At 65.7% G+C, this 17,450-nt stretch overlaps 1 protein-coding gene across 2 annotated transcripts; it reads left to right on the top strand.

Moving 5' to 3' along the window:
* Nucleotides 1-604: 604 nt before the first annotated feature.
* Nucleotides 605-17,351, top strand: MED25 (mediator complex subunit 25). 2 transcript variants are annotated; one of them, XM_070063021.2, is made up of 18 exons: nucleotides 605-2,895; nucleotides 2,986-3,031; nucleotides 3,120-3,244; nucleotides 8,582-8,680; nucleotides 8,835-8,955; nucleotides 9,778-9,940; nucleotides 10,050-10,177; nucleotides 10,345-10,432; nucleotides 10,519-10,712; nucleotides 11,049-11,177; nucleotides 11,755-11,840; nucleotides 11,921-11,978; nucleotides 12,061-12,168; nucleotides 13,360-13,548; nucleotides 13,818-13,889; nucleotides 14,010-14,228; nucleotides 14,475-14,655; nucleotides 16,274-17,351. In XM_070063021.2, the coding sequence occupies exons 1-18, from the start codon at nucleotides 2,642-2,644 to the stop codon at nucleotides 16,516-16,518; spliced, it is 2,505 nt and encodes an 834-aa protein (XP_069919122.2). In that variant the 5' UTR covers nucleotides 605-2,641; the 3' UTR covers nucleotides 16,519-17,351. The 2 variants fall into 2 exon arrangements, with proteins under 2 accessions (XP_069919122.2, XP_051697619.2); XM_051841659.3 differs by lacking the exon at nucleotides 16,274-17,351 and adding an exon at nucleotides 15,045-15,174.
* Nucleotides 17,352-17,450: the final 99 nt, after the last annotated feature.

Below are 17,450 nucleotides of genomic sequence, written 5' to 3'. Positions count from 1 at the left end.
AAAAAGCTATGCCCCATCAAAGATGGCGACGTCCCCAAGCCGTTGCCTAGCAACCACGTTCCGTCCAGATTTTCATAATAGGCAACACCGTGCCCCACTCAAAGATGGCGACAGCGCCGCGCGGTCGCCTAGCAACCACGCCTGCCGAAGCTGTACAGCTGTGTCCTGCTCAAAGATGGACGCGTGTGGAGTCCGAGCAGCCTCTTAGGGCGAAATTGAGGAAAACACCCTCCCACCTCCGAGGGAGGCTGGGCCCACCGAGCGTTGCCTAGTAACTGCCACGTGGGAGGGTTGTTGTTGTTAGTAGAAAGAGGGAAAAATAGATCCTTTCTTGTGCAGAATTTGAAACACACTGTTTTTGATGAGTTTACACCCAGCGGGCTGGTGAAGACACCTCTCCCGCTGCTCTCCCTGAGAGCGGTAGCGGGCGTGCCTTCACAGGCCATCGCGCACTAGCGTCCTCACGTTCCCTTTCTCCACCAAGACTTATAAAATCCCACTTTTAAACGTCTTCTTACAGTTATTTATGGCCGCGACATTTGAGCAATCCTGTACTGACCTATTAGGTTCATTCCCATGTGGGTTTTTTCTTTTTTTTCAGATTTATTTATATTTGAAAGGCGGTGGGGGGGCATCGTCCATGCACTGAGCCACTCCCCCAGTGCCTGCCGCGGCCAGCACTGGACAGGAGCAGCCGGGGCCGGGAGTTCCATCAGGTCCCAGACTTCCGAGGAAGAAACATGCTGGCCGGCCGCGGCTCACTAGGCTAATCCTCCGCCTGCGGCGCCGGCACACCGGGTTCTAGTCCCGGTCGGGGCGCCGGATTCTGTCCCGGTTGCCCCTCTTCCAGGCCAGCTCTCTGCTGTGGCCAGGGAGTGCAGTGGAGGATGGCCCAAGTGCTTGGGCCCTGCACCCCATGGGAGACCAGGAGAAGCACCTGGCTCCTGCCATCGGATCAGCGCGGTGCGCCGGCCGCGGCGGGCATTGGAGGGTGAACCAACAGCAAAGGAAGACCTTTCTCTCTGTCTCTCTAACTCTGCCTGTCAAAAAAATAAACATGCAAAGAATAATTTGAAAAATAGACTATCAATTTCGCCCTGTCTTCAGTGAATTTTCCTTGCCTTCCTTTATTATGACTCCTCTGTTCCGATTCTAAAGTGCTTTTTATCTCTTTTTTCTGGATTAAATATTTTTTTCTCAATCCATTCTTATTCTGATTTCAAATTTATACACTTATTTCTCTTTTAATTTTAGTGATTGCCATTGAAATGTTACTATATACGTATTTATTTTGGCAGAGTTACAGTCAAGTAAGATCCTTTTTTAATGAAAAAAAAAAAAGGTTTGAAAGGCAGAGTGATGGCGGCGGAGATCCGGATCCTCCCCGCAGGGCTCCCTGCGCGTGGCTGCCCGGAGCCGGGGCCCACGTGGGTGTCCCACGCGGGTGCAGGGCCCAAGCACCTGGGCCGTCTTCTGTGCTCTCCCAGGCCGCGGCAGGGAGCCGGAGCGGAAGAGGAGCAGCCGGGACTCGAACCGGCGGCCTGTCGGATGCTTCCCCGCTACAGCAGTGCGCCGGCCCCTGCACGGCAGATTCTGTAAAATATCGGATCGCATGGCCTGAAGCGGAAGGCAGCGGCTCTAGGTTAAAAGAAATGTAAGAGCCGTGAGGTCCGGGCTCCCGGCTTGGGTGGCCGCTGCGGCCCTCTGGGGAGTGACCAGCGGACGGGACAGGCGCTCTCGCTCGCTCGGCCTCTCAGATAAATAAATCTGAAAAATAAGACTTCCGCAAAGCGAAGGAGGACGGGCGAGGCGGGAGGGACGCAGCGGTCCGCGCTCTCCGGCCAGCAATGGCGGCGCGGTCACTCCGCCGGGCAGCGCGGGCGGCGCCGGGACACTCCGTTAGCGGGGCCGGCAGCTCGCAGCCGCGGACGGGCCGTTTCAGGGGGACACGGGGCGGTCTGCTCAGGCTCCTACTTTTAAAAATGCATTATTTCCAAAAACATAAATAAAGGAAATATTCCAATGTTTCTGAATTGTGACGGCTAAGGCCGACGTGTGTGGTGACCGTCCGCCGACACAGGTGAAAAGCGCTTCCCGCCCGCACGGCCGCGGCGTTCCCTTCTGTCGCGCGGACCGTGTCAATCCACCGTCCCGGGACGCCAGCTCCCAGCACGCCGCGCGCGCACGCGTTGCCTAGAAACCCCCACTCCGGCCGCCGCCCGGCTTCCTTTCCGAGGCAAAGCCGCGGCGCCCGCTTCCAAGTTCACGGCCACCTCGCGGCGTTGCCAGGTAACCGCGCTTGGGACGACGTGATTGGCTCCCTCACACGCCCCTCCCCCCGCGCGCCCGTAAGGAAACTGAATCTCCGCGGTGGAAAACAAGGCCGGCGTGCGCGTTGCATAGCAACCGGGCCTCCCGCCCCTCCCCCCCGAGACCGGCGTCGTCAACAAGCGCCCCGCTCAAAAATGGCGGCCGGCCGGGCCGCTTTCCACTTATTCGGCTCTCGGGAGTCCTGAAGGGAGTTCCGTTGTCGCCGTCAGGCCTCCGAAGGGGCTCGCGATGCCCCTTCTGAGCCCTCCACGCAGTGGGCGTGAAGAAAGATGAAAAGGAAGCGCGGCAGCCCCGCGTGCCCCGCACAAACATGGCCACGGGCGCGCCCGCCGCGGCGCCAGGCCGCCCGGCGCGGGTGCGCGCGCAGCGCAGGCGCACTTCCGCTCGTCCCGCGGTGGCGGCGGCGGCGGCGCCCTGTTCCGCGCGGGGCATGGTCCCCGGGTCGGAGGGCCCGGCCCGAGCCGGGGGCCTGGTGGCCGACGTGGTGTTCGTCATCGAGGGCACGGCCAACCTGGGGCCCTACTTCGAGGCGCTCCGCAAGCACTACCTGCTGCCGGCCATCGAGTGAGTGCGCCCCCGCGGCCCGCCCCGCCCCGCCCCGCGGCGCCTGTTCCCCTCCGGCCTGACCCGGCCTCTCGCCTCCGACCCCCGCAGGTACTTCAACGGTGGGCCGCCCGCCGAGACGGACTTCGGCGGAGACGTGAGTGGCGGGAATGGCGGGCGGGGGGCGGGCCGCGCGGCCCCGGCGGAGGCTGACGGCCGCCCTCTGTCTGTCTCCCGGCCGCCAGTATGGGGGGACCCAGTACAGCCTCGTGGTGTTCAACACCGTGGACTGCGCCCCCGAGTCGTACGTGCAGTGCCACGCGCCCACCAGCAGCGCCTACGAGTTCGTCAGCTGGCTGGACGGCATTAAGTGAGCTCGGGCGGGGCGGGGGTCCCCGGGGGCGGGCGGCGCCGGGGCGGGGGTCCCCTGGGTACCCCCCGATGCGGAGGGGGACGACGTCCGGCGCGGGGAGCCTGGCTGCGCGCCCGCACCCCTTCCGCGGCGCGCTCCGGCCCTGGCCTCTCCCGTGGGGGGTGCGGGGCGGGGTGCCGCCCCAGCCTGGGCTGCTGGTGCCTGGGCGCCTTTTGGTTTAGTGACCCGTGCTGGAGACGGAGCTGGTAGGCTGCGGTCCGCTGGGTCCCTGCGCAGCTGCCTGCCGTGGCTGGGCCCGGGGCAGGGACCCCGCACACACACACACACACACACACACACACCCGGCCTGCTAGGGTGTGCCCGAGTCGGCAGCCAGAGCCAAGCGTGGAAGCCGGGCCCTGGGATGTGCGGTCTGCGTGTCTCAGCGGGAATTATTAATTACTTGAGAAGCAGAGTTCCAGAGAGAGGGACAGACAGAGGGGTCGTCCATCCGCTGGTTCACTCCCCACATGGCCTCAGCGGCCGGAGCTGCGCCGATCCGGAGCCGGGTCTCCCACGCAGGTGCAGGGCCCAAGCACCTGGGCCATCTTCCGCCTCTTTCCCAGGCCACGGCAGAGAGCTGGGTCGGAAGAGGGGCCCCGGGACATGAGCCGGTGTCCCTGTGGGATGCCGGTGCCGCAGGCGGAGGCCCAGCCCCCTTATCCGGAATCTTGAACCTCTGAGCCACACGCCTGTTTCCTGTGTGAGGTTTTTGTTGTGTTATCCCTGGTTGCGTAACAGGCCAGCTCCAAACCTAACACCGCAAACCTGATTCTCGGCAGGTTCTGGGCTCCCGCATTTGGGCAGCAGCAGCGGGCGAGGCAGCTCGGGTCTCAGAGGAGGCGCGGTCGGGGTGTCGGCCCGGGGAGGTGCTCCTGGCGGGCCGCAGTCCTTGCTGGCCGGCAGCCACGAGGCCTCTGCGCGGGCTGCTCGACGGGCCGGACCGGTGCCCGCGCTGCCGCGGCCGGGAGGTGCGGTGGGGGAGGGGCCCTTTTGAAAACTGAGTGAGTTGATGCGGATTTAAAATGGTGCCTGTCAGGTCCAAGGACACTTCAGAAAGGCCGCGGGGGGGGGGGGTGGAATTAGAAGGTTCTTACTTTGAGGCAAAGCAGTTCTGAAATCCACGCAAAAAACTTCGTGGAAATGCACATTGTGGAAAACTGCACAGATTTCAAGAGTGTTCTTGTACTGAGGCACATTTTTAAAGGTTTTATTTATTTATTTATTTGAAAGAATGGGAGAGAGTATCTGCTGGTTCACTCCCCAAATGCCCGCGTCCCTGCCTAAGCAGGCCTGTTGGCACTCTGCACTCTGGCTCTGTCGGCCGGGCCGCCCGCTGGTGGCCCCGCTCTCTGCTCGCTGGAGCCCGGTGGCTTCCCCCTTGATGTCTGCCTCGGAACTGCTGGGGCCTCTCGTGGGCAGACCCCTGTTCTCGGGGGCTCCTGGAGCCTGAGGCCACGCCTCGTGTCCGAGCAGGGCCTGGTCCCTGGGAAGCCTGAGCAAGGGTGTTGAGTGCATGCCCAGATCACATCCACACAAGCCGCGTCTCTGTGTGAGGCCATCATGGCCCACACCTCCAGGAGGGAGCGCCCGGGGCCTCGAGAGAGCTCGGCTGAATAAACCCGTGGGTGAGAGCTGATCCTCCGCTCTCCGGGGGTTTAAACGTCGGGTCGGGTCGGCCCCTTCAGACCTCCTGCTGGAGCCTGGGGCACCGGAGGAGCTGCTTTCTGAACCCTTGGTCCCACCCCCCTCCCTGTCACTCAGGACACCCGGCCCTGGAGCCTGTGTTCCCTGCCAGTCGGCCAGTGAGCACTGGAGTCTGCCGTGTTCATCAGGCCTGTGTCACCCTCGGAGTCTGTGCCCGTGACCTTGGCCAGGGAGAGACACGGCAGCCCCAGGCAAGCAGGCTCTGTGCCGCCTGGAGGAGTCTTCTCTCCTCCCCGGCTGGCAGGCGCTCAGGGCCGGGCGTGCAGCCCTTGCCTGGACAGACTGGTTCTCACGTTGCGCTCCGTCCTACAGGGGTTGGGCTTCTCCGCAGCAGGGGGACGGGAGACCCCCGCATCTTCTCTCCCGCGTCGTGACCCCGTGTTCAGTCAACGTCCGTGGGCACAGGACGCAAGGCCCTCGTCCTGGCGCGGATGTGGGCTGGGGCGAGGGGCTGGCGAGGGGAGCCCTCGTGGGCTGCCGGCTGTGCGCTGTGCGTGCTCCCTCCTGTGGCCTTTGACCCTTGCGGGTTGGGGGGGGAGACTTGAGGGTGTGATGCCTACGTTGTCCAAGACCCTTTTATTTTTGTTTTTTTCAATTTTTTAAAAAAGATTTATTTATTTAAAAGGCAGAGAGAGAGGGACAGGGATCATTCATCTGCCTCTTCCTCCCCAAATGACCACAAGCCAGGCGGCAGGAGCTCCGTCCGGGTCTCCCACGTGGGTGCAGGGCCCAAGCACTCAGGTCGTCGCCTGCTGCTGCCCCAGGCGCGCCAGCAGGGAGCTGGATGGGCAGCGGAGCAGCCGGGCCCCGTATGCGATGCCGGTGTCGCAGGTGCCGGTGCCAGCTCCGTGGGGAAGCTGTGTCCTGTGACCGGCAGTGTTTGTTTCTGTTCCCCAGTAGAAGCGTTGCTCATCTCTGACAGAATGTTTGTTTTTCTCTCTGAGTTCTGTTTGTGTTCATTCAGAAGAAAGAGCAAGTTTTAGGATTTCAAAGTTTAGCCTTTCACTGTGGCCCTCGGACTTTTTTTTTTAATGGTTTTAGCATTTATTCAGTGAGAGAAGAAATACACAGGAGAGTGAGGGCTTTATAAGAGGGAGAGGGAGCTGAGGGGTTCACCAGGCTTTTCCAGGGAGTGGACGGAGGCTGGGAGAGCACTCGTGGGCCGCGGGTGAGCAGGTCTCGGGCCAGCGGGCTCTTTGTTCCAAACAAGGAGCGGTGTTGACCTCGGGCGTTTTGGCAGTTCACGGTGCCCTGGCAGCCGCCGTCTCGTCTCGTCTCGGTCCAGGTGACCGTGGACTGCCCCTTGGAGCATGTCCAGAGAGGCCAGTGATGGTGGACCAGGCCCAGGGGGTGCAGGTGCCCGGCGGGGGCTTGGGTCTGCTCCCGCCCTAATGGATGTGGCCATCCGTTTGTTGAAGACACGTTTTCCAAGGCCCCCAGGTGCACAGGCTGGTGGTGAGAGGGCTTGGACCCGCCCGTGTGTGGGCTCGTCCTGCAAGGTCCACACTGCCGGGATGGTGGGTTGACGGCGTTCTGCAAGAAGCGCCAGAGACCGGTTTTGGTGAACAAGTCTGCTTATTGACGATCAAGCATGAGATAGAAAAGGGCAGGCGGGGGGCGTGGCTAATTCAGGGCAACACCAGCGCTAGAGGGTAAGGCCGCCGTTGGCGCGCTCTGCTTCTCAACCAGCTTGAAGGTCCTGCAGCCTTCCTGATGGGCCTGGGCCGCGCCCGGGGGCTGTTTACCTGATGGGCAGTTCCGGGCTCTTCCGCAGGAGGCTGGGGTGGGGGAACGGGCCTGGGGCTGCTGCTGCCTGCCCGCAGTGAGGCTAACTTGCGTGGGCCAGGCACAGGGTCACCCACAGCCCTGCAGCAGGCCCTGCCCCCTCCCCACAGGAGCGGCCGAGTGCGAGCGTGCCTGTGCCTGTGCCTGGGTGTTTTCCCTGGGCCGCACCCGCGGAGTGCTGAGTGCCTGAGCAGACACAGATCGGCTGCAGGTTGGAAGGCCGCAAGTCTGGGTTCCAGGCGCCGGCCAGGCCTCTCTCTGGGGGCCAATGGGCGAGGCTTGGTTTCCTTTCCCGGCTTCTGGTCGTCCCAGATGCCCCTGGCTTGTGTCGCCCCCGTCATCACACAGCTCCCTCGGCTGGCGCCGTCTTCCCCTGTTACCGGAGAAATTGCAGGGTTCTTGTCTTCGCGCAAGAAAGAATTCAGGCGTGAGACAGAGAGCAGTGGGAGGTAAAATAGTAAAGTTTATTAGGGAAGGGACATCCGTGAGGATGGATGGGCACCTCTCCAGACAGGACCTGGGAAAGAGTGCAGTCGCTCGGACTGGGGGGGGGGGGGGGGGGATGTTACATGGTTGAGTGGAGAGAGTACACCTGACCAGACCAGGCGGGCGGCTCAGCAGAGAGGCAGAGGGCTGAGCGCGCAGTCCGGTTGAGGCTGGGGGCGGGGGGGGGGGGAGGGTTAAGGAGATGGGTCTCTGTCTTCACACATCTCCTCCTGAATCAAAGGATTTTATGGCTGTAAATATTAAGAAGCTCCTATCTGAGTTTTCCCCTGAAGGTATCAGACAGGAGGAAGCCCAGCTGGCGCCATCCTGGGTTCAGAGGAAGGGTGAGCAGGACCCCCTGGAGAATGGGGATCCGGAGCAGGGTGTTTGAGATGCAGGTACTGGGCTGCACCTGGGAGACTGTGGAGGATTTGTCAGGCGGAAGTCGGGGGGAATCTCCACCTGGCAGGTCATCAGGTAGAAGGGGGCAGGGCAGGATGTGAAGATGCGAATACCGGGCTGCCCCTGTAACACCATCAGGATGACTTTGAGATGCAGATGCATATGCTGAACGTAGAAGTTTTCTCGGGAGGCCTTTGGCACACACACGTAAGCTCATAACTGACTTCCTGCCTAACACCCCAGGGTCTGCCCTGCTGTCCCCTGGTGACCTGTTTAACTCGATCACCTGGGGAGAACGCGTGTTTCCAGGTGGGCGAGGGGCACCGTGGGTGATGCCCTGCCTGGGACGCAGCGTCCGCTGCCCAGCGCCCGGAGGCAGCAGGTGGAGCTCGGGTGCCTGGACCCCTGCCACCCACGTTTGCCCTGCGTGCAGCTCCCAGCTGCTGGCTCTGGCTTTGCCCAGCCCTGGCTGTTGCAGGCATTTGGGGAGGGGAGTGAACGCACGGTTAGGAGGAGTATCACCGCCTGTGTGTGTGTTGTGGGGGTGCTTTTCAAGTAAAATTTAAAAAAGTTTTTAAAGATCCCATTTACAGTCGGGTCACATTTTGAGGTACTAGGGGCAGGATCTCAGCTTGTTTTATTTGGGGAGAGGGAGACACTCAAACCCACCAGGTGCTGGGAGACAAAGGGGTCCCTCTACCTGCTGGGAAGGTGAGGTGAGCCCAGGGCTGGCTTTAAAGATGGACTAGATGGCCAGGGGTGTGGAGTGTGGACAGGGTCATCCCAGGATCAGGACAGCACAGGTGCCCCGTCCACGCCCTTGGCCTGGTGCTGTGCCCACTGCGGGGACAGTGCAGGGAACACAGGCCGGCGGGGGGGCGAGGGGCACGTTGGCTGACCCCTGACCTCCGGCAGGTTCATGGGCGGGGGCGGTGAGAGCTGCAGCCTCATCGCCGAAGGCCTCAGCACAGCCCTGCAGCTGTTCGACGACTTCAAGAAGATGCGGGAGCAGATGTGAGTGCCCCTCGCGCGGCCTGGGCCGGGCTCGTGCCAGCTGGCCCGGGACCACGTGGTCTGTGGTGGGGGCGTGGGGCAGGCAGCTGGGGTCGGGGTCTGCGGCCTCCTCAAGGCCCCGTGGTGGCTGCTCCATGCCTTTCTTGACCTGCAGCGGCCAGACGCACCGCGTGTGCCTGCTGATCTGCAACTCCCCCCCGTACCTGCTGCCCGCCGTGGAGAGCACCACGTACTCGGGCTGCACGACCGACAGCCTGGTGCAGAAGATTGGGGAGGTGAGGACCCAGAGTGCCCTGGGCAGCTCCCCGAGTCTGCCGTCCCTGCCTCGGCCAGTGAGAACTGTGGTTAAGGCCTGTCAGGTGTGGGCACCCGGGGCTGGCCCCGCGTCCCCCCTGCTCTGCTCTGCTCTGCCCTACATCAGGGCACCCACTTCCTGTCGTATCCCCCCCACAGCAGGGCCCCCACTTCCCGTCCTGTCCCCCCCCAGCAGGGCCCCCACTTCCCATCCTGTCCCCCCCTGCAGCAGGGCACCCACTTCCCGTCCTGTCCCCCCACAGCAGGGCACCCACTTCCCATCCTGTCCCCACAGCAGGGCCCCCACTTCCCGTCGTGTCCCCCCACAGCAGGGCACCCACTTCCTGTCCCCCCGCAGTAGGACCCCCACTTCCCGTCGTGTCCCCCCCCACAGCAGAGCCCCCACTTCCCGTCCTGTCCCCCCCAGCAGGGCCCCCACTTCCCGTTGTGTCCCCCCCCCGCAGCAGGGCACCCACTTCCCATCGTGTCCCCCCGCAGCAGGGCACTCACTTCCCGTTGTGTCCCCCACAGCAGGGCACCCACTTCCCATCTTGTCCCCCTACAGCAGGGCACCCACTTCCCATCATGTCCCCCACAGCAGGGCACCCACTTCCCGTCCTGTCCCCCCCCCACAGCAGGGCACCCATTTCCCGTCCTGTCCCCCCACAGCAGGGCACCCACTTCCCATCTTGTCCCCCCACAGCAGGGCACCCACTTCCCATCCTGTCCCCCACAGCAGGGCACCCACTTCCCGTCCTGTCCCCCACAGCAGGGCACCCACTTCCCGTCCTGTCCCCCCACAGCAGGGAATCCACTTCTCCGTCGTGTCCCCCCGCAAGCTGCCTGCGCTGCGGCTTCTGTTTGAGAAGGCGGCGCCCCCGTCCTTGCTGGAGCCGCTGCAGCCGCCGGCCGACGTGAGCCAGGACCCGAGGCACATGGTGCTGGTGCGGGGCCTCGTGCTGCCTGGTGAGCCCGGTGCCCGCGGGGTGGGGGCTGGGCTCTCTGCTGCCGCCTCTCTCTGACCTGGGTTTGGATTTGGTCCTCTCCATCCTGAACCCCTCCTGTTGGCTCCCAGTTGGGGGTGGCTCGGCGCCAGGCCCCCTGCAGCCAAAACAGCCGGTCCCGCTGCCTCCTGCTCCGTCCTCGGGTGCCGCACTCGCAGCCCCCCAGCAGCCTCTGCCGCCCGTGCCGCCGCAGTACCAGGTACGGGTGTCACTCCTGGGCCTCAGGGAGGGCGTCCTCCGACATCGGGGCTGGGGGTGGTGGCCGCTGCCCCGGGGTGTTAAGAGGCTGGCGTCTGCCTCGTGGGGCTGTGGGGGTGCGCCCCATGGCGTTCACAGCCCCCACCAGCCGCTCCCCTCTGCCCCCAGGTCCCTGGGAACCTGAGTGCAGCTCAGGTCGCCGCCCAGAACGCCGTGGAGGCCGCCAAGAACCAGAAGGCTGGCCTGGGCCCCCGCTGTGAGTCCTGGGGCCGCCATGGACGTGGGCTGCGGGCAGGCCTCAGCGCGGCCCTGCGCCCACCACGCCCTCGCTCTCTCCTGCAGTCTCGCCCATCAACCCTCTCCAGCAAGCTGCCTCGGGAGTGGGTGCCCCCTTCAGCCAGGCCGCTGCGCCCCCACTCCCTCCAGGACCCCCTGGTGCCCCCAAGCCACCGCCTGCTTCCCAGCCTAGCCTGGTCTCCACTGTGGCCCCTGGCGCGGGCCTGGCGCCCTCTGCCCAGCCCGGGGCACCGTCCATGGTAGGTGCCTGGTGCCCCCATCCCGCTCCCTCCTGGCTGCCGGAGCCATGCAGTGTAGGGGACGAGTGATTGGCCCTCCTAGAAGCACCCAGGGGGGCGGGAGGCTTGTGGCTCGACGGTCACAGCTGCTCTGCAGCCTGGGGCTGCCCGGCCCAGCGCCGTGGGGCGTGGCGTCCTCGGATGCAGTGGGGCCGGGCGCGGTGCTGTCCCCAGGAGCGGCCAAGCGCTGTCCTGGGCGTGGGGTGAGAGGAGGAATCTGGTCCCGGTCTTCCTGACCGGCCGGCCTCCTGCAGGAGGTGGTCTGAGCCCGCGCCCTCCCCTGCTTCCCCTCCGCAGGCCGGCACAGTGGCCCCTGGCGGGGTGAGCGGCCCCTCCCCGGCCCAGCTGGGGACCCCGGCCCTCGGCGGGCAGCAGTCGGTCTCCAACAAGCTCCTGGCCTGGAGCGGGGTCCTCGAGTGGCAGGAGGTGAGTGGCCGCCGGGGCGGGGGTGCTGTCCAGGGGCGAGGCCTGAGGACACGGGGCTTGGGGCTGTGGGTTCAGGATGAGCGAGTGTTCAGAAGTGCGAGGGAAGATCCCAGAACTCTAGGACGTGGGGTGTAGACGGGCCTGGTATGGTGGGGACATGGGGTGCAGACAGGCCCAGTGTGGCGGGGACATGGGGTGCAGACGGGCCCGGCGTGGTGGGGACGTGGGGTGTAGAAAGGCCCAGTGTGGCAGGGATATGGGGTGTAGACGGGCCTGGCGTGGTGGGGACATGGGGTGTAGATGGGCCCGGTGTGGCGGGGACGTGGGGTGCAGACAGGCCCAGTGTGGAAGGGACGTGGGGTGCAGACAGGCCCGGCGTGGTGGTGTCTGGGGGGCCATGGACTGTGGGGAGGGCCTGGAGGAGGCCCAGCATTTGAGGCATTGGCAGGCCAGAGGAATGTGGGACGGGAGGCCTGGCGCAGGGCCGGGGCTCCAGCACACCCAGACCTTTGGGGCTGCCCAGCAGGGGCCGGGCCGAGGCCTGGGGCCCACTCACTGACACACTCTTCCTCCCGAGAAACCCAAACCCGCCTCCGTGGACGCCAACACGAAGCTGACGCGGTCCCTGCCCTGCCAGGTCTACGTGAATCATGGGGAGAACCTGTAGGTGCTGGGGGCGTGGCGGGGCAGGGGCGGGGCTCTGCTGGGCCCCGCCTCTCCTGACACTTGTGTCCTCCCCCCAGGAAGACCGAGCAGTGGCCTCAGAAGCTGATCATGCAGCTCATCCCCCAGCAGCTGCTGGTGAGAGGCGGGACCCCTATCCCCCGCCCCGCCCCGCCCCGCGCCTTCCTCGTGCCCCACGGGGCTTCCGTGTCTCCCGCAGACCACGCTGGGCCCGCTGTTCCGGAACTCGAGGATGGTGCAGTTCCACTTCACCAACAAGGACCTGGAGTCCCTGAAGGGGCTCTACCGCATCATGGGCAACGGCTTCGTGAGTGCTCCCCGGCCTGCAGGAAGTGCTGCCCCCACAGGGCTCCCGGGGTGGCCTTTCCTGGGGCGCTGTCCAAGTTGCAGGTGTACCCCAGGCCGTATGCCGGGGGTCCTGTGTGCTTCCACAAAGGCAGGCTAGGGCAGAGTGACGGCAGCCCTGTGCCCCCGGCTGGGCTCGCCTGCCCTGGGCGGAGCCTGCCCTGGGCGGAGCCTGGTTGCCTGGGAGACTGGGGAGGAACATCACCCAGCCTGCCCGCGGCCGGGATGCGACGCTTACCCAGGCAGCAGTGGCGGCTGCACACAGTGGGGAAGGGACAGGGGCAGGCAGTCAGCTCGCAGGGCCTGCCTCAGGGCAGGGCACCGAGGCGCAGGAGTGAGCTGGGGTGGCCGTGGTCGGCCCCCTCAGGAGCCCTGCGAGATGGGTCGCCCGCCCGGGCTCAGCCACCGGGGCCCGGGGAGGCGCCTGCCTTGTCCTGGCCGCTTGTCTGCACGGCCACCTTGTGCCCGCTGCCGCCTGGCCGTTCCGGGGCCGCAGGGCTGTGGGACTCCTGCCCTCCGTTCTCCTTGATCCCGTGCCTTCGGGCAGACGGGGTCTGAGCCCGCGCCCACCCTGTGAGCCCGCCCGCGGCCTTGGCGTCTCCTGGGGTGGAGGTTCGGAGTTGCAGAGCTGGACCTCGCCGGTGTCGGGCCCCCTCTCTCTCCTGCCCCTCTCGGCGCTCGGCGGCACCCCAGCCTCGCCCTGGCTCCCCCACCCCGTGCGGTGGTTGGCAGCCTGGAGCAGCCCCTGGTCTCCAAGCCTTTTATTTTAGTTTTTAAGATTTATGTATTTTATTTGAAAGTCACTGTTACAGAGAGGGAGAAGCAGAGAGCGAGAGAGGTCTTCATCTGCCGGCTCACTCCACAAAATGGCCGCAACGGCCAGACCGGGGCAGACGCGCCAGGAGCAGGACTCGGTCTCCCACACTCGGCCCCCCTTCCGTGCTTTTCCAGGCGCATAGCGCAGCGGGGACTAGGACCCGCCCATAGAGAGCGACGCTAAGGGCCCCAGCTTGGCCTGCTGTACCGCAGGGCAGTGGAGACCTCACCACCCTTTGCTTCTGTGTCCTGTGGCTTCTGGAACCTTCTAGAAAGGGAAGGGGTGGGCTGCTGCCTCAGCAGGGCGCTCTGGTCCTGAAGAGCCTCTGTCCCCCAGGCGGGCTGCGTGCACTTCCCCCACACGGCCCCGTGCGAGGTGCGCGTGCTCATGCTGCTGTACTCCTCCAAGAAGAAGATCTTCATGGGCCTCATCCCCTACGACCAGAGCGGCTTCGTCAACGGCATCCGGCAGGTCATCACCAACCACAAGCAGGTGCAGCAGCAGAAGCTGGAGCAGCAGCGAGGGGTGAGCGTCCCCTGCCCCTCCCTGCCGTCCCCCGGGGCCCTGCCAGGTGCCCAGTGCCAGGGGCGGTCACTCTTCTCCCAGGGCAGCCCGCCCCCAGCCCCCGAGCTCCCTGCTGCCTGTCTCCCTTTGGCAGCCCCGGTGGCCCCTCTTGGGCACGTGGGAGCGTCAGGCTCACTTCTGAGACTTCCACCCTCCAGGGTGCGCCCCCCCGCCCCGGCTGGCGTGCAGGACCCCCGCCCCGGCACTGACCCGCCCCTCTCCCCTTGCAGATGGGGGCGCAGCAGGCACCCCCGGGACTGGGCCCCATCCTGGAGGACCAGGCGAGGCCCTCGCAGAATCTGGTGAGGACAGACGGGGGTCGGCGGGCCCCGGAGGGCCCCTGTGGGTCCCGCAGCGTCTTGGTGGCCGCGGGCTGGGGGCTCTGCCCGCCTCCCTCACCCTTGTGTGTCTCTCACCACCAGCTCCAGCTCCGCCCACCGCAGCCCCAGCCTCAGGGCACTGTGGGGGCCTCTGGAACCGCGGGGCAGCCCCAGCCCCAGGGTACGTCCCAGACCCCCCCGGGGGCCCCCCAGGGTCCTCCTGGAGCAGCGCCCGGCCCAGCCCCTCCTGGACCCATCCTCCGGCCCCAGAACCCTGGGGCCAACCCCCAGCTGCGAAGCCTCCTCCTCAACCCTCCCCCGGTAAGACTCGGGGTGGGAGAGGGGCCACGGACTCAGCCCCGCGGGTTCCAGTGCTTTCTAAGACCTGGGGCGGAGGGAGGCTGACTTCTGCCATGGCTGGATGCAGACCCAAAGGGGTTCCAGGCTGAGCCTCCCCAGCGTCTGGGTCTCTGCGAGCCCCCCCAGCAGTGGGTCTCTAAGCAGCCTCTGTGCAGAGGGTCGGGGTCCCTGCCAGAGGCCTCTGAGCTGCTCTCTGTGTTCCTCTAGCCCCAGACGGGGGTGCCCCCACCCCAGGCCTCCCTCCACCACCTCCAGCCACCAGGGGCGCCCACGCTGCTGCCCCCACCGCACCAGGGCCTGGGGCAGCCCCAGCTGGGGCCCCCGCTCCTGCACCCACCACCCACTCAGTCCTGGCCGGCACAGCTCCCCCCGCGGGCTCCACTGCCAGGTAAGGGGCCTGGAGGAAGGCGAGGGGTCTGCACCGAGTGCCCCAGCCGCCCCTGGGTCACAGCACTGCCCCACGGGCTCCTGGGAGGAGGGGAAAGGGCGGCCATGGCCCCGGGGCTCGAGGGCTCCTGGGCTCGAGGGCTCCTGGGACAGCCGAGGACAGGGACCTCGTGGGGCGGGCGTTCCTCCCCCGGGCTCCCACGTGTCCTGGGATCAGAGCTGGGGAAGGAACCCAGAGGCTGGTGGGAAACGGCGTCTGCAGCCAGGCGGGGCGAGGCGACTTCAGACACTGAGGGCCTTGGCTCTCAGGAGGAGGGGCGAAGCAGGCGCAGGGCCCTGCAGGGCCCCAGGGCCTACTGGGAGATGCAGTCCCTTCCCACTGCCCCCCAGGTCAGATGCTGCTGAGCGGGGGTCCCCGGGGCCCGGTCCCCCCGCCGGGCCTGCAGCCCAGCGTCATGGAGGACGACATCCTCATGGATCTCATCTGAACCCGCCCCCAATAAAGTTCCTTTTAACACCCGCCCGGCTCCCGTCACTGACGTCCCCAGCCCCGGGCAGGAGGCCCGGGAGACCTCTGTCCCGTCCTTGCTGCCGCGGGAGCCAGAGGCAGGCAGGCAGCGGCCGGACTGCGCGGTGCACGCGGCGCGGGGCGCTGCAGGACTGCAGGAGCCCGAGCCGCTGGACGCAGCAGCCAGTGGGGTCAGGCGGGGTGCAGGGACAGCCGCGCAGACGCTCCGGGGCGGGAGCGTGGGCTGTCTGAGCAGCAAGTTGGTGGGTGCTTCTGGAGTGAGCGTGAGGGGAGGAGCTGGCGGGGCGGCACCAGGGGGCCTGGGCCGACTCCTGTGTGTCAGGAAGACTCCTGGGCCGTGGAGGGCGGGGAGGCCAGGCAGGAGGCCAGGGCTCGCGGGGTTGGGCCAGGCACGGCCGCTGGTTCTGGTGGAGGAGCTGGTGCAGGGGCGTGCAGGCAGAAGGCGCCCTGTGGGAGCCTAGGCCGTGCTGTAGGGACAGGCGCGTGTGAAGAGAGGGCAGCCTGGGCCTGTCGGAGCGGCCTTCCCGGGCTTGGACAGGTTGTTCAGTGAGGCCGCCCGAGGCGGGGGACCTGGCAGGGTGAGGGTCTGGGCGCAGGCCGGCCTGTCCTGCCCTGCCCTGGGGGCCGCGCGGGTGTCCGGCAGGGTGCGCCTGGACCCCGCTCCGCGCTCGGCGTGCAGCGTCTAGGGCCCGCCCCAGGGAGAGGTTGCAATCTGGTGGCCCGGGGGCCCCTCAGATGGGTTTTGTTTGGCCTTCCGTGTGTTAGCATGCCTGGGCACTTCTTGAGGTAGTTGTAGAAGTGGGGCACTCACACACACACACACACACACACACACACACACACGATCTGTAGTCTCGGCTGCTCGTGAGGTCAGCAGCTCTGGCCCCCGGGCCCACGCTTCTGCCTGGCGGCAGCGGGCAGAACTGCCCTGTCGGGGGCATGTGCTCCCCGGTTCGCCACAGTCCCCACCGCTCCCTCGGCCCCCCACGGGAGGCAGCGGCACCGCCGTGGCCCTGGCGTGCACTGCGGCTGTCCCTGTGGTGGCGTGCAGAGAGTGAAACCTTTCTTGTACCCATGTCTCTACCAAAAGCGGCAAAGCGAAAGAGAGAAGGCGAGGGCCGCGTGTTTCGAGAGAAATGGGAGCGAGACTATTTCTTTGTGGAGGTGAAGAGCATGCCTACGTGTTTAATATGCAAAAAAATCGTGTCTGTGTTGAAAGAGTACAACCTGAAGCGCCATTACGAGTCCAAGCACAGCAAGAGCTACGACCAGTACACGGAGCAGACGCGCGAGGCCCTGCTCAACGAGCTGAAGAAGGGGCTCAAGTGCCAGTAGGAGTCCCCGGGCCAGGCCGCCGGGCCTGCGACCCTCGCCGAAGACGGCGCAGCCCAGGCCACTTTATTTATTCGCGGTGCCGAGCGCGTTGGTGTTGGTGGGACCCTGGGGGTCAGACGCCGCCCCAGGTGGGCCCTGGCCGGGAAGTGACTTTGGTGTCTTGAAGATGGCAAGTACCCGTGGACTGGCCCAGGGTCTGCAGCACAGCCGCGGTGGTGGCGGTGACCTGTGGGAGCCACCAGCATGCCTGGGTCCCAGGACAGAGAACTCGGGCCCTGGCGCTGTTCTCGCCGTGCAGGGGGACGCCCCGACACCTCGACAGACACCGCTCCGTGCGCCGGCGGGTGTCCCTGGAGCTGCTGAAGTCCCCTGAGCTGGCGCATCGCCACCCGGGCCCCCACCCCAGGAGCGCAGTCGGGGTCCCGGCTCCTGTGACCACTGCTCTGCAAGGACGTCACATGCAGCGACTTGAATGTGTCCTCACGTTTGCCACTGTGGGGACGCCCGGACGTGGGGAGCCCGCTGAGCACCGTCCGCTCGGCCACCGGGCCGCTGGGCGCCGGCTCCGGCCCTCGCTTCTGCCGCCCAGCGCTCAGGCCTGAGCCCCGGGGCCGAGGCGGATTCCGGGACCGCCCGGGCCGCGCCAGCCTTCCGGCTTCAAGTCAAAGGAGCAAGAGAATGATGAAAGAGGAAACAATTTTAATGAGTAAATCTTTCTATTTTTCAATCTGTATTTTTTCAATCTTGAACTGCACACCTAGGCTGCAGTGCCCTGCGTGTTTGTATTCTGTCCCATGCATTGGCCACCGTTCAGTAAAGATACCATTTGATTACGTCTCTGGCCCTGGACTCTGCTTCTCCCTGGCTGAGCTCGCCCACGAGTGACCCGCCCGGCCGCCCGGGGCTGTGCCTGGACCGGGGCGTGGAGGAGG

Source organism: Oryctolagus cuniculus, chromosome 18 (genome assembly GCF_051225735.1).
Source record: "Oryctolagus cuniculus isolate XC-2025 breed Fujian yellow rabbit chromosome 18, ASM5122573v1, whole genome shotgun sequence".
Taxonomy (NCBI): Eukaryota; Metazoa; Chordata; class Mammalia; order Lagomorpha; family Leporidae; genus Oryctolagus; species Oryctolagus cuniculus.
The sequence above is the reverse complement of the archived record's forward strand: the minus strand, read 5'-3'. Positions and strand labels throughout refer to the sequence as shown.

What these genes read in the sequence shown, in the direction of transcription:
- MED25 (XM_070063021.2), top strand. Translation starts at nt 2,642, where the DNA reads ATGGCCACGGGCGCGCCCGCCGCGGCGCCAGGCCGCCCGGCGCGGGTG. An exon ending in TGGTGCAGAAGATTGGGGAG is followed by an intron (nt 8,956 to 9,777) that starts GTGAGGACCCAG and finishes GTCCCCCCACAG; the next exon opens with CAGGGAATCCACTTCTCCGT. An exon ending in AGCCCGGGGCACCGTCCATG is followed by an intron (nt 10,713 to 11,048) that starts GTAGGTGCCTGG and finishes TCCCCTCCGCAG; the next exon opens with GCCGGCACAGTGGCCCCTGG.